This window comes from Tursiops truncatus, chromosome 15 (assembly GCF_011762595.2).
Source record: "Tursiops truncatus isolate mTurTru1 chromosome 15, mTurTru1.mat.Y, whole genome shotgun sequence".
Lineage (NCBI taxonomy): Eukaryota > Metazoa > Chordata > Mammalia > Artiodactyla > Delphinidae > Tursiops > Tursiops truncatus.
The window spans coordinates 64,757,772-64,785,571 of NC_047048.1; the positions used below are offsets into that span (position 1 = coordinate 64,757,772).

General features: G+C 39.8%; 1 protein-coding gene across 1 annotated transcript in view; it reads left to right on the forward strand.

The window, feature by feature from the left end:
- Window positions 1-27,800, forward strand: part of CTNNBL1 (catenin beta like 1) — a 169,248-nt gene that overhangs the window by 8,270 nt on the left and 133,178 nt on the right. Inside the window, exons 2-3 of the mRNA XM_019943897.3 lie at window positions 20,983-21,171; window positions 25,453-25,559. Of these exons, the coding sequence (XP_019799456.1) occupies window positions 20,983-21,171; window positions 25,453-25,559 (296 nt within the window). The remainder of the gene's footprint in view (window positions 1-20,982; window positions 21,172-25,452; window positions 25,560-27,800) is intronic.

Here is a 27,800-nt window from a genome sequence, read left to right on the forward strand (position 1 = left end):
ATGGAGCTTACAGTCTAAGGGGGAGCATCCCACAGATTTGAGAATTGATAATCCAGTACACAGTGCCATTGCATGAGCAAGATGTGGTGGCATAGAGGCAGGAGGAGCCCTGCCGTTGGGAACTTGGGAAGGCTTTGCAGGGGAGTTGTTGCTTCTTCAGGAGCCTTTTCTCCATCCCTTCTTTTCTATTTCAGTTGCCACCATCTTCGTTTAGACTCTTGGGACTTTGTCAAATAATTAGCTTTCTAGTTGGTCTTCATTTTTTCCTTTGTGGATCTCATATCGGCACGATGAATGTGGGTTTATTTCCTCTGTGTGCCAACAGAGCACCCTTCTCTGGTCTAGACTCCAGTCCTACCTATTTCAGCTTCCTTGGAGATAGGTCTTATTGAGATGCCTAATTTTGGAGGTGAATTTGAGGAAGACAGCCATACCTTTCTTCAGTCTCTCACTAGGTGTCACTGTTTAAATTGGGGGGTTGCATTTATAAGACCCCAATGGAGAAGTTTTCACATGTATAAATGACTACATTGGAGAATGTGGATGGTTCAAGATAGCCTGTTAGCACTGTTGGAGAAAATAATTCAAAATACATGCCCCTCTGAGTGTGCCCATTTTAGCCGTCTTTTAATGTTTAGTGTAGTGGACGAACAATAACTCTGGGTCAGGCAGACTGCTGCCTGTGTTTGAATCCCACCTCTGCTACTTGGTAGCTGTGTGACCTTGGGTCACTTAATTAACCTCTTTAAGCCTCAGGTCTTCATCTTTAAAATGCAGATTATATAATAGTGTCTGTCTCTGCCCCACCATCTTTTAAAAAATCTCCACTTTACCATCTTTTTTTTAAAGATACAGGATTAAATGAGACAGTGTGGGTAGTGCTAAGTAGTATAGTGCCTGACACATGGTAAGTGCCGAGTACATGCTAGCTGTCAATTTTTACTATTGATATAATTATAAAAACACATATGGTATAGCAAAAGGAAAAAATATTTTTCTCGAATTCTGCAAAGCTGCCTTAGTATTCCCAAGGTCACTGGTGTCTTGGAGATTAAGGTTTAGAATGCTATAAAAGGAAATGAGAACAGTTTGTCACGCACACATTCCGCAGTATAGAACTGTTCTCAATAGATTAAAGTATAACCGTATTCTACCACAGTTAGCAGACATTGATATCAAGGATTATGTCATCAACACAGTAATTCTTTTCCCCAGGTCGCTTTAATATTACTAAGATATCTCAGTTTTCCTCTTTTCTAGTGCCAGGAATCTCATTTACAAATTACTCCTTTCTTTTTCTTTTTTTCCTTTAATGTTCCTGAAGGAAGTGATTGGTTTTGGTCTGAGTCTTGTATAGCTGTAGGGAAAATGGAATTAGGAGAAAGTATAGCAGGAATACTCTTAGCTTCTCCAGGGCCAGCCATCTGATTCTAGTATTTCAGCTGAATAGTTCAAGAACATTTTCTTTTCCACAGAGTTCCAGGAGTGAGTGATCTGAAAGTGTGTTGGCCTAAACTTTGGAACCCCAGCTCCACTGTGGGTTGGTGAACAAACTAGATTACCTTCATCCTGAGTTCAGTGAAAGATCTAGTGAGACTACCACAGTGCATTTTCATCTCTTAACTCATTTTAGATGATCAGTTTCCTGTAAGCAGATTGTCTACTTTGGCTCCTTAGACTTCCCTTCAACTACCCAGCAGTGTCCAAAGTCAGTGACTGAACTGAGAAGGATTTGAAGTCAAGCACAGAGTATTATGATGCTTCTCTCTGACTGTGTCTGACTATATTCCAAAGGCAGGTATGATCAGTTATTGAACACTTTGGCATTATTCATGTGCTTATTCTGTTAGTACATAAAATTGAGGATTAATTACATTTTTATTTGACCCCCCCCAGTTAAGAGTCACTAAGTTTAAAATTACTTTTGGAATCTTTAATAGACTTAACCATTAATAGTACATCAGTTCTCTGCTGGTGTTTTGTATGTTTCTAGGGCATTGTGACACATGCTCACTGTCAGGCTGTGAGCCAGTCCAGATTTTCAAGGGCTAGTAAACTTCATTCACATTAGTAATCCATATCGAGCCTTTCATTTTTAAATTATTCAACAAATTTATTAAATGCCTACTAAATGCAGGATGTTATACTAGGCATCAGGAATAGAGTGATACACAAGACAGTTGCTGTCCCTTGTCTTTATAGAACTTATACCCAGGGAGGCAAGACAGAAAATATATAAGAAAAACAAATACAAATAAATAAGAACACCTAAACTGGCAAACAAATAGTACTAGAGAAACAAAAACAAGATATTTTAAACAGAAATATGAAGGGAAAAATGGGCTGATGTAATTGAATGATTGGGGATCATCAGAAGGTTCCAGAAGGCCTCTCTGAGGAGGTAACATTTGAGCTGAGAATGAATAATGAGAAGGATCCAGCCACATGAAGAGCTTGGGAACAGCAATGTAAGCCAAGGGGAAAACCACTGCAAAAGTCCTAAGGTGGGACCAAGCTTGTCATGTTTGAGGCAGTATGGCATAGAGCATGACGAGTGAGGCAGGGACAGAGATAAGGACGGAGAGGTCTGCTGTGGGGAGGATGGGAAGCCCTAAAATGTTTAGATGTTATTGTTGGTACATTGGGAAACCATTAGGGGTTTTAAGCTGTGGACTGACACAGTTTGGTTAAGTTTTAAAAGATCACTGCCTCTGCCGAATGGAGAATAGATTGTAGGGGAGCAAATCTGGCCAGCTTAGTCGTTCAAAGGGGATAGAACTCACCTTTGTGCTGTGGAGGGCCGCAGCTGAAGCTGTGCTCTCCCTAGAATAATTGCTTTCCCGCCTAGGTTGTTTTCAGAATTTCCCAGTTCTAAACATTTAATCTGGGTTCTGGCTTAATCAAGAAGCAACACTCTCCTAGTGCCAGGCTTGGCACAGAAAATGTGGGCTTGGTGCCTTTTGTTGAGCACCCTGGCCTGGAGAGAATGAAGAAAGCAGCCTCTGGTGGACCTGAGGACAGTGCAGCTGACCCTCAGCACCTGGTAACTGGTAGGAAGCTTTGGAATCCATAAACTTCATGTGCTTCTGCAAAACAGTTGCAGATGGTCTGGACTGATGATTAAATATCACCACTGTTTTGCCCAGATCTGCTGTGGCCATCCTCTCTATGTCTGGTTTTACATTACAGTGGGTAGGTAATTAAAGGGGCATAGTCATTTCTGGTTACTTCCAGGACATCTTTTTTAGTTGGCTTGGGGGGGATTTCAGTTTCTGCCAGTTGTATAAGTGACTGCAGTGAGCAGTGCCTGTGAATGGCTACTTGTTGTTTTCAAAATTAAAAAAAAAAATTAAAAAGAACTCTCTCTAATGAAGGGGAATAATTGCCTGCCTTTGCTGTCTGCTGATTCTCCAGTGGGAGTTCTGCCATCAGACTTGTCAGAGTTAGTTGGTAGGGACTTTTTTTTCCTGAGTTAGCACATAGAGATCTGAAAGGGCAGAGATTAACACAAATTAGCAATGGTACAAGCATATCTGCAGAGGAACAGATTTCCTTCTGACCAGAGGTGCCGTTGCTGGGCACCACCTAATTTTCTGTGCATCTCTTACCACTGATGAGAGGAGGATGACAGGACTTCTCAGCAAATAAAAAGAATTACTTAAGCACCACTTGAGTTGGGCAGTTTTTACAAGACTTGAGAGTTTCAAAGGCCCTCAGTCTGCTTAGCCTGCCAATGTAGTCACTGAATATTATCTCCCTGGCTTCTCACTGGGGGATCCTTACACCTCATTCAGCATAGTGAACTTGGAGAGACAGAAATTCTGATTCTTGTACCTCATTTTTTTCTTTTTCCAAAGATTTCTTCTTCCATCCCCACAGAACTTATAAGGACACAGAAGGCCCAGTGGCGGAAAAAGAGATGGCATTTGCCTTCTGGCTGACATGACTTGGGCTAGTGGTTGGTGGGGATTCCATAATGAAGATTGCAAATCACTTTCCATATTCCTGGAGCCTGTCCCATAATTAGAGGATTAAACATTTTGTTTAAATTAGTAATTTTCCCTCTACTTTTCTGTGTGCTTCAAACCACCATTAGAGCAAGATGGAGACTGGTTGACAGTCTGATATTGGGCTCCACATTCTAGTTGTGCTGAGGTTGAGGAAGTCTTACTTTAATTAAAGAAAGCAATTTTTAGCCATGGTTCATCTTGTGTGAGGCAGAGGCGCTTTGATTGCTGAGTTCAGTGAGTATAGCTTTTTTTCAGGAGCATGACACCAAGCCTAACAGGATAATATCAGGAGGTAAGTATGCAGCTGGGCTTGAAGTATTGCCTCTGCATTAATGGCAGATATGCCTTCAATTGACAGATTATCTTTGCGTTTGTGGGAGAAGGGGTTACTTATAGGTTTAGTATGTTCCTGATTTGCAGTGAATGAAAAACACCTCAAAGAGGAGCTTGTAGGAATTGTCATACTTTTAATGAGATAAAAGAATATGTGTTTTCTCCTCCCTATGTCACCAAGCCAAAAGAACAAAATAGAAGGCTGGGAACTACCAGGTATTGAAGCCTACTGAGAGCCAGACATTGTGCTATTTGATTTGATATGTTATTCTGTCTCACCCAAAAGGCAACCCTGGGAAGTCAGTATTCTTATTCCCATTGTGTAGGTGAGGAAAGTTAGTTCACAGAGGTTTAGTGACTTGCCCAAAGACACTCAAGAAGTAGGTGGTAGAATCTTTTTCCTAATAGAGGGCTCCAGTGGATGAAGGTAGCTTAAAAAAAGAAACACGCTAGAGAGTAGAATGCAGCAGAATGCTACCATCACCCTACCTTGTACTTGCCTCCTGTCTACCATATATATCATTCTTGTCCAGTAGAACACCGTGCCCTGGTTATCAAATCCAGGGAAGCAGAACACCGTGCATCAGTTACCAATCCCAGGGGAGCACTTCAAACACTGTCCATTGCATCTTGGTATTGAAGTTGCCAAGGAAAACACAACACAGTCAAGCACGGGATGGAACAATGCTTTACTCACATAGAGAAGAGACAGAGCAAGATCAGCTCCAGTAGTGTACTCAGTCCCTTGTGGCTAGCAGGGCCCTCCCCCTTCCAATGCTGGACAGTTAGCCTATGTGCACCCCTCTTTCTCGCAGCAGCAGGAGGACCCAGACCTGAAAGCTAGTGGCATGACTAAGGGCCATTGACGTACATGCTTAAGCAGAACAAAGAAACACTTGCTGAGCCTGAAACAGGGAAAGATATTCCTATACAAAGTGATAAGCCAGGCATAGGCTGTATGGGCTCCTTATCTCTTGTACAGAAGTATTGAGGCCCAAGGCCCGTTTTTATGTGACTGAGTGGGGTTTGAAATACTGCATGCATGAGACTGCCTTTCCCAACAATTTTGTATTGGAATTATTTGATTACATATCTTTCTTCCCATTGGACTTTGAGTTCCTCTAGGGCAGTGACCAGCTCAGTACCTGCTGTAAATACTCAATGAATGTCTCTTGACTGAAGAAAGGAAGGAACAAGGGATGAATGAATGAAGCAGTGAATCAATGATTAGGTGGCTGAATTTGGGTTTCTTCCAGGTATCTTTTTATGTTAACTCTGAGCACCTCCACAGTTGTCTTCTCTTTCTTGTCTCTTACACCTTGATGGAGAGGAGATTAAGCTGTGTTTGTGAATGATAGTGGCCCTAGTCATAGGAGACAGTGGGTTGGGTGAAACTTGTCTTAAATAGCAGTTGATGATCTTGATAAAAGTCCGATTCCAGTACTTTAATAACCCGAGAGTTGACTGGAGTTGTTTTAAAGACCAGAGCTGTCTCTGACTCCAAAACAAGAGATTAATCATTTATTAGCCAGATTTATACCAACTCTATTGTGAGACATAATTGCTGTTTTCTCTTTACCCAACCTTATAGGCAAAAGATAAAACTAACAAGGTTAGTTTATATTTCATGTTGGTTATATCTGGCACACGCATTTCCATTTGATTTTTTTTCTTAAACATTTATTAAGTACTTTTTCTGGGTTAGGCACTTCCTCGCTGTGAGAGCTTTTTCCGAGGATGATCTCAGTGTGTGGTGATTTGACCAAGGTCACACACTGGTAACAACAAAGTTAAGTGTCTGACCACTAAAATCCAGTTTCTCCTCCCTGCACCATGCTCCCCTATAAATGGGACTACTTTACCATCATTTCTTATGTACATTATGTTTTGTACAGGCCTGGGACACATATGGGTTTCTAAAACAGAAAGTGGTAGAGCTGCTAAAAGTACACTTAGGTTTAAGTAGCCTTGGGAAACAGATTAGTAGTAAGCACAGAAACCAGTTAAGGTGGGGTGATTTCCCAATCACATGGTCGTAGGTAGTATGGTGCCCTGGTAAGAGCAAGAGCTTTGGGCTTAGATGGACTATTTGAGTCCTGTCTCCACTATTTTCTAGCTCTTTGGCCTTAGGCAGTTCGCTAAGCAAGCCACTACCTGAGCCTTGGTTTCCTCACTTGAAGAAACAGGGAATGGTATTACCTACCTGGCAGAGTTGTGTGAGGATTGAAAAGATAATGAAATGTTAATTTCCAGGTATATAATAAGCACACAGTTAGTGGTCATTGTTATAAAGCTTGGATAATCGCTTGGTGAGGAAGCCGTAGGAAGAATTCTTCATGGTTTCTTTAAATCCTGCGATTCTCTGACCTCAGTGCCTCCTGAGAAGCTCTTTGTAAGATTTATATCTGACTTTGCCTATTGAGGCCCATCCTGGCTTATTTATGCAGCTTTGTTTAAAAGAGGTGACCGAATTCCCTTGTGTACAGGGTTTTCAGCCAGTGACTCTCTGATATTTAATATGTTTACCTGAATTCTCAAGTTTCTAAGTAATTTCAGTCTGAGACAAGTGAGTAGGATTGATGTCAGGCTGCTTTAACACAGGTGTTATAAACAAGATTAAGAGGTTGTTGAAAAGATACTGGTGGAGCTCTGGGGCTAGCTTTCTAGAATCATTCTAAATTGACAGCTAATGGGTAGTTTGCCTTGATGGCTCTCTCGAGTTGGTTGTAACCAACTAGAGATTCACCCACAGAGGAAACATGCTTATGAAAATTCACTTTGCTTTCCTTTATAAAAAAAAAGTAAAGGTATTATAACATGTAATGATGTCTTTGCATGATGCAAAAAAAAAAAGTTGTCTTTACACTGTTTTAAGGTAATTTTTTTAAAGGCAGTCAATTCTTAAGTTTTTTTGATGCCAAAAGCCTACCAAGCTTCAAAGAAAACTTTAAAAAGGAAAGAGATGGTTCAAAACAATTATTTTATTCTACTATTTATTTAATTTGTTTCTGTATAAGACACTTACTTAATTATCTTAACCCTAGGTAGAGTTTCTTCCCACCCAGCGAGGTGTGTGTTTTGGCTTATCTGGTCTATTAGATGCTATTGCTAGGAAATTGAGTACCCTAAAATGTTCTTGGAGTGAGCAGTTATTAGTTTGAAATCACTTTGAAGTCAATTTTATAGCCTTCCTGAGAGAGCTGCGGTGGAGATAGAGCTTGTAGAGGGGATTCGTAGCGGGGCAAGAGGCTACCCAGGCTACCAAAGAATTCCTTTTGATCATATTCCACATGGCCAGGTGGTCAGGGTGCCTTCTGTTTTCTGGGCGGAGGAAATATTTCTGACTCTAAGAATAATTCATTTACCATCCTTGTCTTTATTGGGAACAGAGGTATTTTGCTAACTCTAGTGGTTTGTAAAGCTTCTAGAAATAGTAAAACCTTTGGATTGAGGAAAATAAAATGCATCTTAGAAGAAAACAGACATGAAGCCATCTCTTTTCATTGTTTTTGATGGACTCATCAACAGGCATGTACAGATGCCATAACACTAGATACTTCATTCAAGCCGAGAGAGATAGGTAAGTCGGCACTCTAGTGCTGGAAATTGTGTTGTAAAATCGTGCTACATTTTCAGACTTTAAAGTATTACCCATAATGTTGAAAAATACTCTTTTTAACAAGATACTCAGGGTAAAGTTTCATGTGAGTTCTGTCTTCCTTGAAATAAATGTGGCAGCTATTATGTAACAGACTTACGTGGATAAGTTGTAAGCTTTAAAAGGAATAATGGTAATAGCTGATGTCCTAGGCTCTAGAGATCAAAACCATGTTGGAACCCTTAAGGAATTAATAAGCAACTGTGAAAGACCTAGATTTTGTAAATAAATAACATGACTCGTTTCTCACGTATGATCTGGTTCTCACTCATTTATTCCCAGGCCATTCAGCATGCTCTGAATATTCCGCCCCTTCCCATTTTCTCAAAATATCTCCACTTTTTTCTTTCCTGTCTGTCTTCTTGCTAGTATACACTGCCCTGCCTCCCCACCACAATCACTCCTGCTGTTTGAAAGAGGAATGCAGTTTTGAGTCTTGGCAATGACCTTAGAGGCAACTTATAGAAAAAGTAGTTAAAGATTTTCTTCCCCACTTTAGTGTTAATGGAATTGTGCATTGCTAGAGGCAGTAGTCCACTGGCTGGAGACGTCTCTGTCATCACGATTACATGTAACAGGTGTGCCATGTAACTTGCAAAGCCATTGTGTGGGTCTGCTGGTTGCTGAATGCATACTCCACCTCCCCCAGCCTCTGTGACATGCACTTATAAAATATCTAACCTTTGTGTTAGATATTTAAATAATAAAGTGAATTTCTTGTGTCTGAGCCTTTGGAAATAGTTTAAATAATTTAAAATAGCTTTGCCATATTAATTTGTTATTTAATGTTTAAAGATTCAAAGTGGACTGGTGTTCAAGGTGGGTAACCCCTGGGCTCATTGTGGGTTCCCCAGATGATCTGGCGGAAGGAGTTTTACCAAAATCTCCATATAGACAGATGACAGTAAGCGCTTCTGGTCAGTGAGCTTCCAAACAGGCAAGAAGCAACTACAGAAAAGAGCTTTCCTGGCTAACGGCATGGGCAGAAAAGTGGCAGGAGGGATTTTGGTGTTGGTTGAACGATGATGGCAGCAGGGAGAGATGATGCAAATTATGCCTTTAGATGATAGTTTCTGAAGTTGTGACTAGGGAAAGCTGACTGGGGGGTTGTGTATACTGCTGCTGTAAAAGTGAGGGTTAGATTCCAGACCCAGCTCTAGGGCTTCAGGCTCATCCTTGAGTCTTAGTTTATTCATCTGTAAATTATGAGGTTGTATGGATACACTTTGTCTGAACCTGAGTTTTACTCTTCTTACCCTCTGAATATCACTTGGTGCCATCATTAGAAAATTTACTAAGCTATGTAGCCCAGGGTGGCATAAAATGATTAAATATGTAGATAGAACACATAGAACAGATGAATTCTGCCTGGTTGCAGTAATCTAATGAGCCAAGAAATTCTGAGAATATGCATACATTGTATACATTTGCTAATAGTGATTATGATTCTTGGATAGTTCATTGGTTTATCTGCCCTCTTCCCTTGTCTCTCATTGATTTAGCAATGTGGGTTAAGTACCTGCTGTGAGCTGGGCACTGTGGGGTGCTGAGGTGTTAGCAGCAAGGGTCAGATCTCAGGGCACCTACCCTTGAGGACCTAGCATATGACTTACTAGAGGAGATGGAGATTTATTAATGCACGTGTTGTGTGTTGATGTGATACATTGCTGAGGAAGCTCAGAGGTCTTACTGGAGCATTTGGATGACTCCTAGAGAAGGTGGCCTTTGAGCTGGAGTTTAAGGCTGAGTAGGGTTTTTCTAGCTGGAACAAAAGGGGAAAGGAAGGTGGTCTGCTCTTCATGGTAGCACTATACGTGCTTACTCCATTCCAAGGCATCATTTGAGTAACCGAAGGTGACTCTTGGGTCCCTCCCTAACTCTTCTCTCATTCCCTTATTGGTTTTTTTCTATGGCAAGGTTTCCAGACCCTGTACTATCCTGCTCATGCAATATTGAGATTGTAATGCCTCTTTTCAAGTGTGGTAGCTAACTCAGCGCTACGGGACTGTAGTCGAATTAGATGTTATGCTTCTAATAGTGCACCCTTAATATGCCTTAGATTTTTAAAAAATTAAAGTTGGCCATCCTGTTGAAAATGACATTAACTAAAACCATCAGCTGTTTCCTGAATGAATTATTTTTAAGTCATATTTCCTCTGGCAGGGACTTTATTTGCTATTTTGAATTTAAACAAGGGGCTTTATACTGCTCATACTCTTTTGGTTTAACCTATTATGAATCTATCTCTCTATACTACCATTCACCCACATTTCTCCGTCTGCCCACTTGAGTGACTTTGTGAAAGATCTTGTTGAGATAAAGGTAATCTGTAGGTATTGTAAACGCTTAACCTTAATCAGCAGTAACCATATCAAGGGACTACAACCAGTTGGGCATAACTTGTTCTGCATGATTCCCTGCTAGCTTCTAGTGGTCTCCTTTTTTTCCCCCCCTAAGTATGTGCATAACCATACCATTTTGCCAAGTTTATTTCAGATCATTTTTTAAGAAATAAAATATTATAAATACAGTTGAAGTGTCCTGTGTACCCTTCCCTAATCCCATTTCATTGTGTAGCCGTCCTTAATCCAACTTCTTTATTACCCTTCTTAGAAGCCATCACTATCCTGAATTTGTTGATTATTATTCCCAGTCTTTTTTTTTAATGATTACTGCTTATGTATGCATCCAGTGATCATTGAAATTTTTTTTCTTATTACAAATATGCTCCAGTGAACATTCTTTAAATATGTCCTTGTGCATATGTCTGAGAATTTCTCTAATGTGTATACCTAGGAGTAGAACTGCTGGGATAGTCATAGAATATATGCATCTTCAGTGTTACTAGGTATCACCAATTAGCTCTGTACTCATTTACTCTTCTATCAGCATGTTTTCATTTGTTTCTCTATATCCTCACTAACACATGATATTGCCAGATTTTAATTTTTTTATTTTTGCCAACCAGATGATATTTCCTGGTTTTTATATGCATTTCCCTGATTTCTAATGAGACTGGGTCCCTTTTTACATGCTTATGGGCTACTCAGTATTTTTTCTTTTGAAATCATAGTTGTGATTCTATTCCTTGTCAAAAGCTGAAAAGTCTGTTGTATATATAGGACTTTGTAGTTAGCTGTCATTAAAAGAAATTGAATCCTAGGCTCTTTTTTCTTTAAAGTGCTGTATCTTTATTTTATTTAATCTTATTCTCCCTTATCTTACTAAAGACAATCCTGTGAGGTAGCAGAGCAAGGGCAGAGCATTTTTTAAATGCAGTGCTGGTAAGTCAAATGACTTATCTAAGGTCATGTGACTTTTAAGTGATTCACTAGCACCCAGATTTTTATGATTATTGGTCCACTGCGCTTTGCATTGTATACTGTGTTGCTTTTTTTAGGTCAGTGCAGTTCTGTTGTTCTTGGTTTGATGTCTAATATTCCCTCCAACACCTAGTAGAGTGATGTTCAGGTTCTGTTAGCTCAGTAAACACTTCCTGAGTGAATGAGTGAATGATCATGGTTCTGATGTAGCTGACAAAACATTCATAATGTCTGTTAAAATGGAGGTAGTTTACCTTACAATGATTTTACAAGTATCTGCCTCTGTTAGGCTTGATAAAGAAACAGAATCAATATTCAGCTTACTGATGCAGCTGTAGAATTAATCAGAGAAAATGTCAAAGTAAATCATGAATGCTAAAGAATAGTTTGTACTTCCAAAAAAGAAATCTACACACCCTTTGGAAACGAGATGGATATATATTCAGGCTTTAACAAGGAGTAAGAATTTTTTTGGTAGGAAAAATTGATTAAGTAGTGTCTTCATGACTAGTGATTTAAATTATAAATCATATTCATGTTACTTGTCAATCAGTCAGATTACAGATCATAAGTGAGATCTTTGGTAATGTTAATTTTTGATACATTGATTCCCCCTCACCTCCCCCCCCCCACTGTGGACATTGGTAAAACCCACATTCTCCAGTAATTACTGTACTCTTAGTACCTGTAATTTTTAAAATTGGGAATTAATAAGTACATGAGGGTTCTGTTTAATATTTGCAATGACTTTGCTTGGAGATTTTGAGGAATTTTTGGTACCTGGTTTTTCTTCCAGATAAAAAAGGTGGCATATTGCCATGATTCTTGTATAGGCATAATATATAATTATATATGAATATCTGGAATTGCCACTCAGATATTTCTTTTTTTTTAATCAATACATATTTATTGAGCATCTATTTTCTTAACATCTTTGTTGGAGTATAACTGCTTTACAATGGTATGTTAGTTTCTGCTTTATAACAAAGTGAATCAGTTATACATGTACATATATCCCCATATCTCTTCCCTCTTGCGTCTGCCTCCCTCCCTCCCTATCCCACCCCTCTAGGTGGTCACAAAGCACCGAGCTGATCTCCCTGTGCTATGCGGCTGCTTCCCACTAGCTATCTATTTTACGTTTGGTAGTGTATATATGTCCATGCCACTCTCTCACTTTGTCCCAGCTTACCCTTCCCCCTCCCCATATCCTCAAGTCCATTCTCTAGTAGGTCTGCGTCTTTATTCCCATCTTGCCCCTAGGTTCTTCATGACCATTTTTTTCTTTTTTTGTTTTAGATTCCATATATATGTGTTAGCATACGGTATTTGTTTTTCTCTTTTTGACTTACTTCACTCTGTATGACAGACTCTAGGTCCATCCACCTCACTACAAATAACTCAATTTTGTTTCTTTTTATGGCTGAGTAACATTCTATTGTATATATGTGCCACATCTGCTTTATCCATTCATCTGTTGATGGACACTTAGGTTGCTTCCATGTCCTGGCTATTGTAAATAGAACTGCAGTGAACATTGTGGTACATGACTCTTCTTGAATTACAGCTTTCTCAGGGTATATGCCCAGTAGTGGGATTGCTGGGTCGTATGGTAGTTTTATTTTTAGTTTTTTAAGGAACCTCCATACTGTTTTCCATAGTGGCTGTATCAATTTACATTCCCACCAAGAGTGCAAGAGGGTTCACCCACACCCTCTCCAGCATGTTGTTTGTAGATTTTCTGGTGATGCCCATTCTGACTGGTGTGAGGTGATACCTCATTGTAGTTTTGATTTGCATTTCTCTAATAATTAGTGATGTTGAGCAGCTTTTCATGTGCCTCTTGCCCATCTGTATATCTTCTTTGGAGAAATGTCTATTTAGGTCTTCTGCCCATTTTTGGATTGGGTTGTTTGTTTCTTTAATATTGAGCTGCATGAGCTGTTTATATATTTTGGAGATTAATCCTTTGTCTGTTGATTCGTTTGCAAATATTTTCTCCCATTCTGAGGGTTGTCTTTTTGTCTTGTTTATGGTTTCCTTTGCTGTGCAAAAGCTCTTAAGTTTCATTAGGTCCCATTTGTTTATTTTTGTTTTTATTTCCATTCCTCTAGGAGGCGGGTCAAAAAGGATCTTGCTGTGATTTATGTCATGGAGTGTTCTGCCTATGTTTTCCTTCTAAGAGTTTAATAGTGTCTGGCCTTACATTTAGGTCTTTAATCCATTTTGAGTTTATTTTTGTGTATGGTGTTAGGGAGTGTTCTAATTTCAGTCTTTTACATGTAGCTGTCCAGTTTTCCCAGCACCACTTATTGAAGAGGCTGTCTTTTCTCCACTGTATATTCTTGCCTCCTTTATCAAAGGTAAGGTGACCATATGTGCGTGGGTTTATCTCTGGGCTTACTATCCTGTTCCATTGATCTATATTTCTGTTTTTGTGCCAGTACCATACTGTCTTGATTACTGTAGCTTTGTAGTATAGTCTGAAGCCAGGAGCCTGATTCCTCCAGCTCCGTTTTTCTTTCTCAAGATTGCTTTGGCTATTCGGGGTCTTTTGTGTTTCCATACAAATTGTGCTACTTTTTTTTCTAGTCACTCAGATATTTCTTAAAAACATGATAATGATATTCCCTTACATTGACATAGCACTCTATAGCTTACACAAAACCTCTTTGTAAGATGTTTTAACCATCACAACAACCCTTTGAGTGGGTAGAATTTTCTGTCTCTGATGACTCTGATCCCTAATTATGAACTTTGGCTGATGATAGTTGCAGCATTAGAGATTGTGAGTTTTTTCAGTTCTGATGCCTTAAGCAAATTTGCAAGGGAGCCCTGATGTTAACTTTGGCAGGTTTCATGCCTGCAAATATTGATTGAGCCAGAAGCCCTAGTTGGAAAATGTCACCAGTGAATGTGCAGCCAGCAAAGGCAAGGGAAAACTCATTACTGCAGCTCATCTGTAACTTCTGGGTCAGGCCACTCACTACCATCTGGTAAAAATGAATGTTTGAAAACTCCTTTTTATTCTGACAAAATGTAATCAGGTGAGGTTAACAGCAGATGATTTCTGAGCACTTCGTATTGGTTAAAGCAATCCATCCACAAGCTTGGGTTTGTGACATTCCATATGTCTAATCACCTGAAGAGGTATCAGAAAGCTTTGAAATCCCCAAATAAAGGTAGGAAGGAATTTAATTATGTGTACACCTCCCTTAACTATGTTGCATACATTCTTCCCATCTCATATTGAAAGTGTTTATTCTGAAAAAGAAAAGGCAATGAGAGAGGAAGAATGAAATAGGATTACTGTCTTAAAATAATATAAAGTGTTTTTTTTTTAAATGTGAGAGTGAGATTAAACCTATTTTATATTGCTTTAAGGAGAAAGATTATGGACCGGGGAAGAAAATTATTAAGTTGAAATGTTTCCCCTTAATTGAATGAACTGTCTGAGTGATCCAGAGATGGAGGGAGTGCAGTTTAGGAGGAGGTTAAGTTTCTGGTCACCGAAAGTGTTAGGAAACCCCAGCCTGTGCCTAGCAGAAATATTTTAAAGGGTTTTCAAACCTCAGAAAGATAATTGAGTTAAATCAAGGATTCCTAAAGTCTGGATTGTCTCTAGTGACTCAGAATTATTGCAAGAGGTTTTAAATCCAGATATACTCAAGCATTTTCTGTAGAATGAATCTCAATCTCTCAAAATCTCTCTCAAAATTAATCAGTCTCTCTTTTTCTGTTTCTCCGTGTCTTCTCTTCTCTCTCGTAAATGTGGGAGTTAAAAACACAAATTCAATGAAAAGTATTACCAAATACATAGAAATGTATTTGTTTGTTGTCATTGTGTATTTTCTCAATTACTGGATACTAAAAAAGTGCGGCTGGGGTGGGGTCTGTCAAATATTTTGACGTTAAAAATGGGATCCTTGTTTTAACACCTATTAATGGTCAACACCCTCTCCAACCTTGAGGTTCTTTGATTTTAAGTCAGGTGTGTCCAGGAGAGATACACGTATTGTCTTCTGTGGGCTAAACTGTGTTTAGCACTTTAGAAACATTGGCCTTTATGTACATATATATATATATATATATATATATATATATATATATATATATATATATATGTATAAAACGTCTGTGTGAAAGTGCGGGTTGTTCCTAGTTTATAGATTGAGAAAACTCAAGCCTGGAATGGGTAAGTTACTTCCCAGGGCTGCTAAGTAGAGGGACCAGGATTTGAATTTAGGAAGATCTGACTCCAAAATTCATTCTCCAAACAGGATATCACCATTGCACACAGGTTAGGAATGACTAGTTAGTATGGCGAAGGAGGAGACAAATTATATTGGGAATTAGAAGGCTTATATTATTGCCTACCACAGACAAGGTGCTTAAACCCACCGAGCTCAGGTTTCCCTATTTCTGTAAAAAGAGGGATAAACTAGATTATCTCTTTCAGCTCACATTTGAGTCTTCCCCATTGTTTGATATTTAGGAAACAGCACTTTATGCCCCCACTTGGAAGGCCCTTTTCTGAAGATATGTGACCTTCTTGATGCTAGGTGAAGAATTCCTGGTTTATTATAAAGTTAATAGAAGATTTCCTTTGAATTTTTCCATTTCCTTAATAAAATTGAACATATTTTTCTTCCATTAACATGAAAGTACATTTTATGAAAATTACTCCACTTCTTAGCCAGGTAACATGGAATATTGAGCTATATTTAGATGTTCCCCCGCAGTATACATCTACATTGTTATAGCCTGGTACAAATGTGCTCTTCACATTAATAATTGCACTGTGTGCTTTCATAATTTATCATAATGATACCATTATTGCTTATTATAGAAGTCCCCTTTCTTCTCCCCCACCCCCAAGTCTAATTGAGGTCGAGACAGACCATAAATGCGATAATATAGATTGCATGCTCAGAGGAAATGGGGTTGGTTTCATAGTGGAGTTTTAATTTAGGATGCGTTCTGCTGATGTAGCCTCTTCCTATGGTACATTACTTTGAGCCCAATATAACTGCATTTTCCCACAGTCCCTCATTATAGCTACAGCTTCTCACTGCTTTTTAATTAAAAAGGGGGGGGGAGAGAAATGAAACCTAAAGCTTAGGTTGGATATTGTCTGGGTATGCAGGGACTAGTCTAGGCAGATTGCTTATTTAATTTTTTAATTCTTTCAAAGCTTTCATGGAGATGTCTTGATTTCTATTTCTAGGGGGATGGGTATATATATCATCCATCATACACACACAAACACACACAAGGCATCAAGATTTTTGGAAAGTAAAGACATATTATATGTATATTCTTGGAGCTTCCTATAAGCTTTGAGCAAGTGGGAATCCTTTGTGTATCCTAGAAAGGGTACCAGCTGTGTGGTTGGATGGTGGCAAATGCTTAGTGAGCATTTATTCCGCTCGCCACCTATTGGGAATAAGGCAGGGAATGTAGAAGATTGTAAAAATCCTTAAAAGGCTGATGTTCTAGTACATCAGAAGTTAAGAGTTAATCATTTTTCTGCTGTGGGCAGCAGAAGCAGAGAAATGACTTTATTAAGAACAATTTCTTTTGTCATTCCTTCATCTTGAGGGATTCCAAACACCTTTCAGATACCAAAACAAATTAATCTCCAAAGGTGACTGGTAAGACTGGCTTAATCCTCTTGGGATTGGTTGTGTAAAACGCAAGGAGAGCTCAGGCCTGAGCTGATGACCTCCCTGACAGGCTGTGAGTGCTGCCTTTCTGGATCCAGAGTCCTTTGTCTCTTCTGTAGTGAAATCAGTTCGGCAGTTCCTAGGTTCTTCCCCACTTACATATTCTTGCTTTGTTTTGTATAACTGATCACTCTCTCAGTGGTGAATACTGGTAAATATAATCTAGAAGTTTATTTCTGGGGCAGGGTGTTGTTAGCTTCACAGATTTTAATGGGGATCTTTCACAAATAGGACTTCAGCTGTATATGAGTCCCTATTTCATTCAGTGTGGCCAGAAATCCAATTTCATTTTGACATTATCAGGGAACAGGAACCCCTCAGATGAAAATTCCCTAAACCTGGGATGTCTAGTATGGTAGCCACTCACTGCACATGGCTGTTGGGCACATGAAATAGGGCTGGTTCTGTGTTGAGATACACCACGAGTGTAAAATACATCTACCAAATTCCAAAGACTTAGTATTAAAAAAAAAAAGTAAAATACTTCATTAGTAATTTTTTATATTGATTACATGTTGAAAAGGTAATATTTTAGATATATTGGATTAAATAAAACATATTATTGAAATTAATTTCATCTGTTTCTTTTTTTGTTTGGCTGCTAAAACAATTTTAAATTATATCTATGGCTTGTATTATATTTTGATTGGACTGCTATGTCCTAGATTGTTAAGCCCCTTGATAGCAAAGCAATGTTTGTCTTTATGCCATGTGTCCCCAGTCCCCAGCACAGTGCCTTATATATAGTTGGCACTTATTATATATTTGTTAAAGAAATGAATTTTAACCTTTATTACTCAGAATGGTCAAATTTCAGAAATGAGTAGGAACTTCTCTATTTGGAGGGTTAGTATCTGAAAAAGAATTGAGAGTTGAGTAGAGAAGTAAAGAACAGAAGTTTTTAAAATTTTGCCTTGGGAGAGAAAAATGCTGAAATAAAATATATCGGGCCTTTGGGAGGCTTATCCATCTGTTGGAGAGGGAGGTGGGAGCTGTTATGTTTGTCAAGGAACCATGTCAAAGCATCCCAGTGGGATGGGTTCTGCTGTGCTCTGCTACAGAGTTGTCCTCCATGAGGGGAGCTAAAGCCGAATACCCTGTGTGAGGGGGAAGGAAATTGGAGATACAGTGGCTAAACCTAAAGGTTGCCCTCTTAGGAATGTGCTTAGACTATTCACAAAGATTAGCAAAGCTATCTTGTCTCAAGAATCCGTTCTAGCCCTGTCTATCCCTGTGTCCCTATTTAGACATTACCCTAATGGAAGCCTGGGACTGGTACTAGGCCAGGCTGATTACTTGAGGATCCTTCAAGCCTTGGAATTCTTTAATAAATTATTTGTTGAATGAATGGTTTAACAAATATTATTTTAACTTGCCTAACGTCTTGTATGACTTATGTTTATATGTTCTTGCCTGAAAGTCCCTCAGATCTGTCTCAGCTAGGGTCCTGGAATCATGGAAATTGGCAAACTTCCCAGAGATCAGTTTCAACTTTTAGAAGGCACCAGGTTGTCTTTGCAAGAGTTTATTAAAGGATCTCAGGCATCCTGTCTCCCTGCTTATAAAATAGAACTGTTAACTACTTCTCATCCCCAGAGGTGGGGTGAAGATTAAAAGGAGTGCTTTAAGTTCTGCAGAAGGAAAGTGCTATTTCAGTGGAAATTATTAGTGGTAAAAATGAAACTCCTCCCGGACCTCTGAAATGTTTGTTTTACAGAAGTGGATTGGAAGATGTGTTCAAAAGAGACATTGCCATTGTTCTTTTTTTTGCATTTCTTAACTGTGGCAGTATTTAGCTTTCTCCTTTTAATTGTGGTCCACTGCCTTTTTTCTCTGCGCTGAGATAAACAGTCCAGAAATCTCCTCTCCGTGGAGGACTGTGGAGCTCATGCTTTGATTTGGCTGCTGCAATAGGCTCACACTAATCAGAACCGCAGCAGGGCTTGTTTTAGGAGCCTGAAAGAATTAGTGCTCCCAGAGGGCTGAAGTTCCTTACCTGCTGTGGCGCTACCTAGTTTGAAGCCTGCCCTCCTTTAGGAGCAAGCTACCTCCTTCTCCTCACATGAAAACCACCACCTCCTTTTTTTGTACTCTTTGGTTACTGGCATGTTGATTTCCTTTTTCTTTTTCTTCTTCTTTTTTTTAAACGTGTAGACTAGTAATGATGACAACAGATTTTTGTAATTTTTATATTTATGGAAATAGAGTGTGATCATATGAAATTTTAATCCATCCCAGGGAGACTCAGGAACAGAGTGAAAAATAGCAGGTGGTACCCCACAAACCGAATTGTCTAATGTGAGTTTTCTAAGCAATGTCGTATGCTTAGACTTACTGAAGCACCTGGTATGTGGAATCAGCAGGGTACATGAATATAGAGGGGAATGCCTTTGTACCACTCGGGTAGCAGAGTTCAGTAACAGTGTGGGTTATAAGTCACAGGGTGAGATGTGTATCATGTATAATAGAAATTTGTCTGTTATCACCAAAAGCAACTTAGCAGGCTGGCAGTGAATATAGCATTTTCTTCACTTTGGTAGTAACATACCACATTGTACCTAGCGCACTGTTGGTGTGTGCAGTTATTGTAACAGATAAAGAAAAGCTCGTTGAAGAGCCTAACACAAATGTTTTGTGTTGGGGAAGACAGAATCATTTGGATTAATTAACTCATAGTAATAATTTTATATATTTGTTTAGTATTGTTATAGTTTACTGTTCTTTCACTACAGTTTGCCACCGTTTGGGACAAACTTCCAGTTATGAGGTAAATAAGGTCTGGGGACCTAATGTATAGCAGAGTGACTGTAGTTAATAATACTGTATCGTATACTTGAAAGTTGCTGAGATCTTAAATGTTCTCACCATCAGTGGTGGTGGGGAAAGGTAATTATGTGAGGTGATAGAGGTATTAACTAACCTTATTGTGGTATCATTTCACAAAATATATATGAATCAAATCATCATGTTGTGCACCTTAAACTTGCACAAATTATATGTCAGTTATATCCCAATAAAGCTGAAAAAAATTTTTAAAATACACACAAAAACATCTTTTCTGAAGTTCACAGGGAGAAAAGGATGATAATCTCCACTTGCAGATGAGGAAAGTAAGGCTTAGAGAGGTTAAATGATGTGCCCAAAGTTGCACAGTAGTAACTCGAGCTGAATGGAGATATTGGGCTGTTTGATATCTAGTGCGGTGCTCTTTTTCCTCAGTTCTGAGGCCCATTTCAGTAGTGCCCTGTTTTATTCCAGCTGAATGGCAAGCAATTGTAAAAACTCCTCCATGGATTGCATTGTCAGAGGGAGAATGAGACCCTAACAGTGCGGTGGGAAAAGCCCTGGACTAGGAGTCCGGAAGTGCCGTTCTATTTTCAGTGCTGCTCCTGGCTTTGTGACCTTGGGTAATACTTGACCTCTGGGCCTTACTCTACTCTGCTGGAAAGTAGGAATTTAGAATGTTGTAGACCCTTGGAAGTTGTGTATGTAATATTCTCTGTTTGAATTACTTGTGAGTGACTATAATCTTTTTTAAATCTGAATTAAAACCAGGTACTAAGGGATTGGTGTTGGGGACTGAATCCTAACTAGTAAATTGAGCTTAACCCAGCGTTCCCTTCTCAAAGTAGCCTTGTTCCCCGTGATTTCTGTATATACAGGAACTTCTGTGAAGTGCTAAACTTTACATATTGAAAAATACTTGTAACAAAAACCAGCTACCTTGTAGGTGACTGTAATCATGTATTTATAGAATCGTTGCAGGTCTGAGAAATAACCACTTAGAGCTTTACTTCATTCTGTGGGAGAAATTGTATGCTCTGGTGTTTTTCAGTCAGGGAATTCCGAAAACTTTTAGAATGCTTGGTATGTATGCCCTTATACGTATTTTCCAGCTCTCAAATCCTGTGTTTCTTTTTTCTCTTCCTTAGCCCAACAGGGGCACAAAACGTCCCCGGGATGATGAAGAGGAAGAGCTGAAGATGCGTCGGAGACAAGCTGGTACTCGAGAGCGTGGCCGCTTTCGGGAGGAGGAAATGACTGTGGTAGAAGAAGCAGATGATGACAAAAAACGGCTGCTTCAAATCATTGACAGAGAGGGTGAGGAGGAAGAGGAAGAGGTAAGGTGGCAGAGCTGGGCTTGGAGCTCAGATGCTCGGCCCTGACACAGCATCTGTAGAGTGTAATTCAGTGCTAAATGCTTAATTTCCCTGAACTTCCCAGCTTAATCTGTAAAATGGGGTTAAGAATACTTATTTCACAGTGTTGACATGAAGGTTAAGTGGAATAATGGAGTTGGGAAAGCATCTTACAAACTGTAAAGAACATTACAGATAGAGTTTTTAAATTATTCTGGATTATATATTATAATCGAGGCCCAAGCACTGAACTGTGGGGCAATTAGTATGGACTGAGGAGGGTCAGAGAGGCTTCCTAGCCAGTACTGAGGACACATAGAGGGCACTCATTTTTAAGTACAGTCAATAGTCTTTGAAAGAGGAGTAGAATTTTGTCAAACAAGTGGAGGAAGGGCTTTTCAGGCAGTTGAGATGGCCTTCGCAAAGCAACGAAGTTGAAGAAATTAAAGGCGCAGTTAGGGGATTAGGTATTTAGATGTGACTGAAAAAATATGGTTTAGGGAAAGAGATACCCAAGGCCCTTTCTATTTGCTGTTCCTCAAGGTGCCTTAGGGCCTTTGCACTGACTCCTGTCTCTGAACCTTTTTACTTCTGTGTCCTCTGCTGGCATGCTTTTCTTCCCCTGATGCTTTTTACATGACTGGTTTCTTCTCATTCAGGTCTCAGTTCAGGTGTTTCTTCCTCAGGGAAGTCGTTCCTGTCTCTGAGGTAGCCCTGCAAGTCGTTCTCTTATTCTCTTATCACTTTATTCTGTATACTGTCTTCACAGCACTTATCATGATCTGAAATTCCTGTTTGTTATTTTACTCATTTGTTGTCCTCTCCCCAACCTCTGTTGAAAACAGGGACTGGCTCTGTTTTGTTCACAGCTGTATCTCTAGCATTCAGAGCAATGCCTAGAACTTGGTGTAGGCCCTTAACAAGTATTTATTGAATGAATAAATGAATGAAGCCGAAAAGAATAGAGGTAAAATATCAGTGATTAAAAATAATGTGACCTTACCTTTGTGTCTCTTTAAATCCTTAAGTGTTAACTTGTATGTAATTTCACTCTGACATTTTGTTCAGTATGAATTAGATTCTTAAGAGCCAGCTGTTTTTTGGTTCCCTTAAAGACTTGATGCTAAGTTTGGATTTAAAAAATGAAGCTGGAGTGTGAATCTGAGAAGAAAAAAAAATTGATTCATATTCCAAAAAGGTCTTTATTGTGTTATGACAGTAACTCTCTCCTCATTAGGATTTCTACCAGTGGTAATTCGGTGGTCTGCCCCTAAGAGATGGTGACACTTTGGAAATCTGTGGTGAGAAACAGTCTTGGATTTCCTCTCTGAGGGCAGCAGCCCTGCCAGCCTTAGACAAACAGTGTGTGTAGCACATCCTCCCTCTCTCCCTCACTCCTTACTAGCTTCTGATCAATCTGTTAGCCCTGCAGCAGCAGTTAATTGGCAGGTATAATTCCCGTGCCGGGCAAGGCTGGTACTGGAGGATTAGGATAGTAGCTGTCATGGGTATAAGGTTTCTAGCCTGGAAGACAGAAATGGGATGTGGGACCAGCCCTTCTGTTAAGGGATAGGGAAAAAGAGGTCGCTTTGTAAAAATGACGCATGGAAGGCCACAAGTCCAGGAGTTATTTTCTCACTGCCACCAAAGTCCCATTTGATGAAAAACAAGTGATGTTTGCCCCTGTAAAGTCAGGTGAACTTGTAAAATATTATTGTCCTTTTTGTGCTACATCACCAGCATTCATCTTTCTGAAATCTCCCTCTGGTTTCTGACGTTGAGCTATTAGAGATACCGCTGTGGCTGATGACTAAGACTGATAATTCGGTTTTCCCCCAGTGTTGGAGAGAAATTAAAGGAGGGAAGGCCAAACCCTGGAGAGGCTAAGACTTTGGGAATCCTATGAGAGCTGTATTATTAACACTAATAAAGTTTTTTCCTACAGGGTTGGCAGGATGTTAGCTAAGGGAAAGAAAAGCTGTAGGTACTGAGATTGCTTGAAAGTGATTTAACCCTTTCCTAGCAATTTAAATTATTTTAGTTAAATCCCAGTGATAAGTTGGCTACATTAACAATCATGCTAATAGTTACAATAACAGCTTATATTAATAGAGTGTCATACAGTTTATAAAACAATTTTAGGTACCTCATGTCTTTAGGTCATCTCTATGATGACCTAAAGTAGTTTTCCCCTTTGTCCCTGCCTTCCTTCCTTCCTTCAACAGATCTTCATTGGATGTCTCCTGTGTGCCAGGCCCTATCATGGGCACTGGAGAGTCAACAGTGAATAAGCAGACATGGGCCACTAACAGAGGTTTGGGGTTGGAGAGATTACTGGGCCAAATCCTGCCAGGCCTTCCTTATACAGGTCATGTGAAGGATTTGGGACTTTATTCTAAATGCCAAGTGGATGAATTCACTTATGAGGTAGAATCAATTAGACTTGGTGAGGATTTGAAGATTATATTCAGCAAAGTAACATTGCCACGTGGGTAGTAAGTAGTGAAGCTAAGCTCTGAGTCCTGACTGAGTCCGGGCGCTGACTTCAGTTTTTTTACCAAGTCAGGGTACCTCTCCTTAAAGCTGTAGACACTGGGGAGCGGGTGGGGTTCCAACAGAGTACCTCAGGGTCCAGGAGTCATTGATAAAATCTAAGAAAGGTGTCATGCCCAAAATGAATGTATAGGTATCTCCCACTTAAAACTCAATATGTCGGGGCTTCCCTGGTGGCGCAGTGGTTAAGAATCCGCCTGCCAATGCAGGGGACATGGGTTCGAGCCCTGGTCCGAAAAGATGCCACGGAGCAACTGGGCCCGTGCTCCACAACTGCTGAGCCTGCGCTTTAGAACCTGCGAGCCACAACTACTGAGGCCTGTGCACCTAGAGCCTGTGCTCCGCAACAAAGAGTAACCCACGCTCGCCGCAACTAGAGAAAACCCGCACGCAGCAATGAAGACCCAACACAGCCAAAAATAAAATAAGTAAATTTAAAAAAGAACCTCAATATGCCAAAATCTAAATTTAATAGCTAACATTTTTAGGTACTTAAAAAATTATGAGATGATTCAGTGATTTCCAAAAGGATCTATTTCTGGTTCTCCATTTTTTTTTTTTTTTTTGCGGTACGCGGGCCTCTCACTGTTTTGGCCTCTCCCGTTGCGGAGCACAGGCTCCAGACGCACAGGCTTAGAGGCCATGGCTTACGGGCCCAGCCGCTCCGCGGCATGTGGGATCTTCCCGGACCAGGGCACAAACCCGCGTCCCCTGCATCAGCAGGCAGACTCTCAACCACTGCGCCACCAGGGAAGCCCTTCTGGTTCTCTTAATAGCAGTTTCTTTATTGCTTTTAGGTGTGAGTTTTGGTCAGTGACTACAAAGTTACGAAGCTAGGAGTTGGGAGAGTGTTAGAGAGGCAGAGTGCACTGCAGCACATTACTTTAAACTGGGAACTAAACTGAGGAAAAAACATTTCTGAAACTTTAGTGTAGATTTTTTTTGGGGGGGGCGAATGATTCTGTTTTCAAAAATTCACTTTATTTACCTTTGTAGGTATTATTCCAGTGTATGAAGTAAGAATATTCTGTATGGTCTGCTAGTTTTTTTATGCTTCCTCTGAGCGAGGTTACTAAATTCTTGTTGCTGTATCGGGATTCCAGGTACCTGTCTGATACCCTTCTCAGTAGCTAGTAAGGACTAGATACAGTAATGTATAATATAAGAAACACAAAGCAGTGACTATTGCTAATTAACAACCATTCTTATGGGTGTACAAAAATAGGCTATTAAGTTGAATTTGACGTATGGACCATAGTTTGCTGACCCCCGGTGTAGGGAAAAGATTGAGGGGCACTGCCACTGACTCAGGGTTTGACCTTGAACAAGTTCTTTAAACTTCTAAATGTTATCTTACCTGTACAACAGAAGAGAAGGACGAAATAAATATTAAACAATATTCATTTAGTATCGTTGCTTACTCCATGCCATACGGTATGCTCAAGAAATATTTGTTGAATGAGTGAGTCTTTAATACCTTAAGTTGAACTTCCTGTGCTAGATGTGAGACACACAGAGTGATGATACAAAGTAGCATGTGATGTACACCCTTAACCCTCATTCTAATGGGGGAGATAAAGTATTTACTGTACAGTTAATCCAGAAAGGTGAGGGGCAGAATGGCATGTAAGAGCCACGGGAAAGAAGTAGTGATTAGTGAATAAGAAATCCCTTTGGACTGAAATTGTTGCATTTGTCTCTTTACCCCAGGAAGAACCATTGGATGAAAGCTCAGTGAAGAAGATGATCCTTACATTTGAAAAAAGATCATACAAAAACCAAGAGTTGCGGATCAAGTTTCCAGACAATCCAGAGAAGTAAGTCTCTGTTTTGCTGTTTTTGCCCTTTCTCCTCTGAGATGTTTTGTTTGCTATTTTGTTTTGCTCTTTGTGTATTTTGTGTTCCCAGGATGACCCACATGTTTGGGAAATCACTAAAAGTACTCACAGGACTCGGAGTCAGTGGTACTCAAGGATACACAATATGATCAGCAAGGGGAAAAGACACATCAGGCAGTTTGGAGAAATTCATGTACAGGCTTCCTGTGTTTTCTCCCTTCCACTGGGAGGGGTCAACAGACCTGCTCCTTTTTCCAGCAGTGAAATACATCATCACATGTGCAGTGTTTCTGTTAGGAAAGCCCATTTGAGACTCTGAGACCAGGGTATTTATTGAAGACAGATCATAGCATTCTCTGCCAGCAACAGCTACCAAAATTCCAGACTCACAGAAGGAAAGCAGATGTTCAGTGCCCCAGATGGGCAAAGCAACCTTATCACTTAGGAATTGTTTCAAAAGCCAGGTTCCCAGCTGCCAGCCTAGGACCAGGCCCTTCTAAGGATCAGGCCTGTTATGTTAACTCTTTTTTGCATTACTCTTCTCAAGGCCCCAGGAAGACTGACCATGGCTGCCATTAGTGATAGCTTTACTGTTGAGAAATGTCAAAGGCTTTGGGGTTAGACAAATATGGGTGTGACTCCCACATGACCTTGAGTAAGTCATTTCTCCTTTCTTAGCCTCAGGTGTCTCATCTGTATAAAGAAATAGTACCTTCCTCACAGTGTGGTTGTGAAGAATAAATGAGAATAATGGCAAGTGTTTAGCTCAGTATCTGGCACATAGTAAGTGCTCATGAAATGATAGTTAATATGGTTGTTACTACACCAGCTCCTCAGTGCACTGTGAAGTGCTATAATGAGGAGTCTGATAACTTTGCATCAGTTTTGAATCCTAAGTAAATGGATTTTCATATTTATACAGATTTTAATGTCCTAAATCTCTCTTTTCCTCCCTTCCTCCCTCCCTCCTAGGACATACACTTTTAATGAATCTTAATATGCCTAAGGCCCCTAGGCAATTAGGAGTTGAATAGTATAGTCTTTGCACTCAAGTTTAAAGGTTACTAGGGAGACTGACTATAAATGCATGGTAGAAGGAAGTATACTTTAAAAGAAATACAAGCAAAGTACTGTGGGAGCAAAGAGGAGAAGCAGTGAATACCACATCAGGGGCTATTGAAGACTTCACAGAAGAGGTGGTATTTGAGCTGGGCCTTGAAGAATGATTTTGATTTTAGTTAGGCAGAAAACATGGAAAGGCATGCCAGGCAATGTGACTAGCAGGAACAAAGGCACAGAGTTATCAGAGGGCATCCTGTTGTCATGGCAACTTGGTAAGGCTAATGTGGTCCACTACATTCTCTCTGTACTGTGGATGAGGAGGTGGAGAGGGGAGAACCCGGTTACTGGACTTGGGCCACAGCCCCCTTTGACAGTAGGAGTAGCTAGATCAGAGCTCAGCTTTCCCCACACCAGAGTCCTATCAGTTTTTGTGCTGACCTCTGTCATGCAGCAGTAATTGCACTTGTCATACTGCTGTGTGTGTGTGTGTGTGTGTGTGTGTGTGTGTGTGTGTGTGTTTGATTATATAAGTAATACATGGATAGATTGTCATCGTAAAAAATACCAATAGTGCATAGTAGAATGAAAAATGAAAGCTGTCCTTCACTGCACTGATCCCCTTTCCATTCCTCTACTTAGAGATAGCGCCTGTGAACACTTCTGTGAGTATCCTTTTTGATTGTTTTCTGTACACTTATTTACATATATATAAATATGCAAATATTTTTCTCCTACCTAAATCATACTGTACATATTCTGCACCTTGATTTTTTTGGTCACATAACGGAAGATCTTTCAATGTTGGTGCATGCATATTTACCTTATATTTTGTGCCTGGTGCATAGCATTTCATGGTTTGGAGATACCATGATTCATTTATTATGTTTCTATAGATGGACATTTGGTTATTTTAAATATTGGTTTTTATGAACAATGCTGTAGTGAACCTCTGTGTACATGTGTCTTAGTGTACATGTATTTCTATAGGATACACATCTAAATGTTGAATTCCCAGATTGAAGGGCATGTGCGTTTTAAACTTTGATAGCTACTGCCAAATTCCCCACCATATCCTTTAGTTCTGTCACCAGCAGGTCTCTTTCCCTACGTTCTTGCCCACAATGAATTTGATCTCTCAACATCTTTGCCATTTGTTTT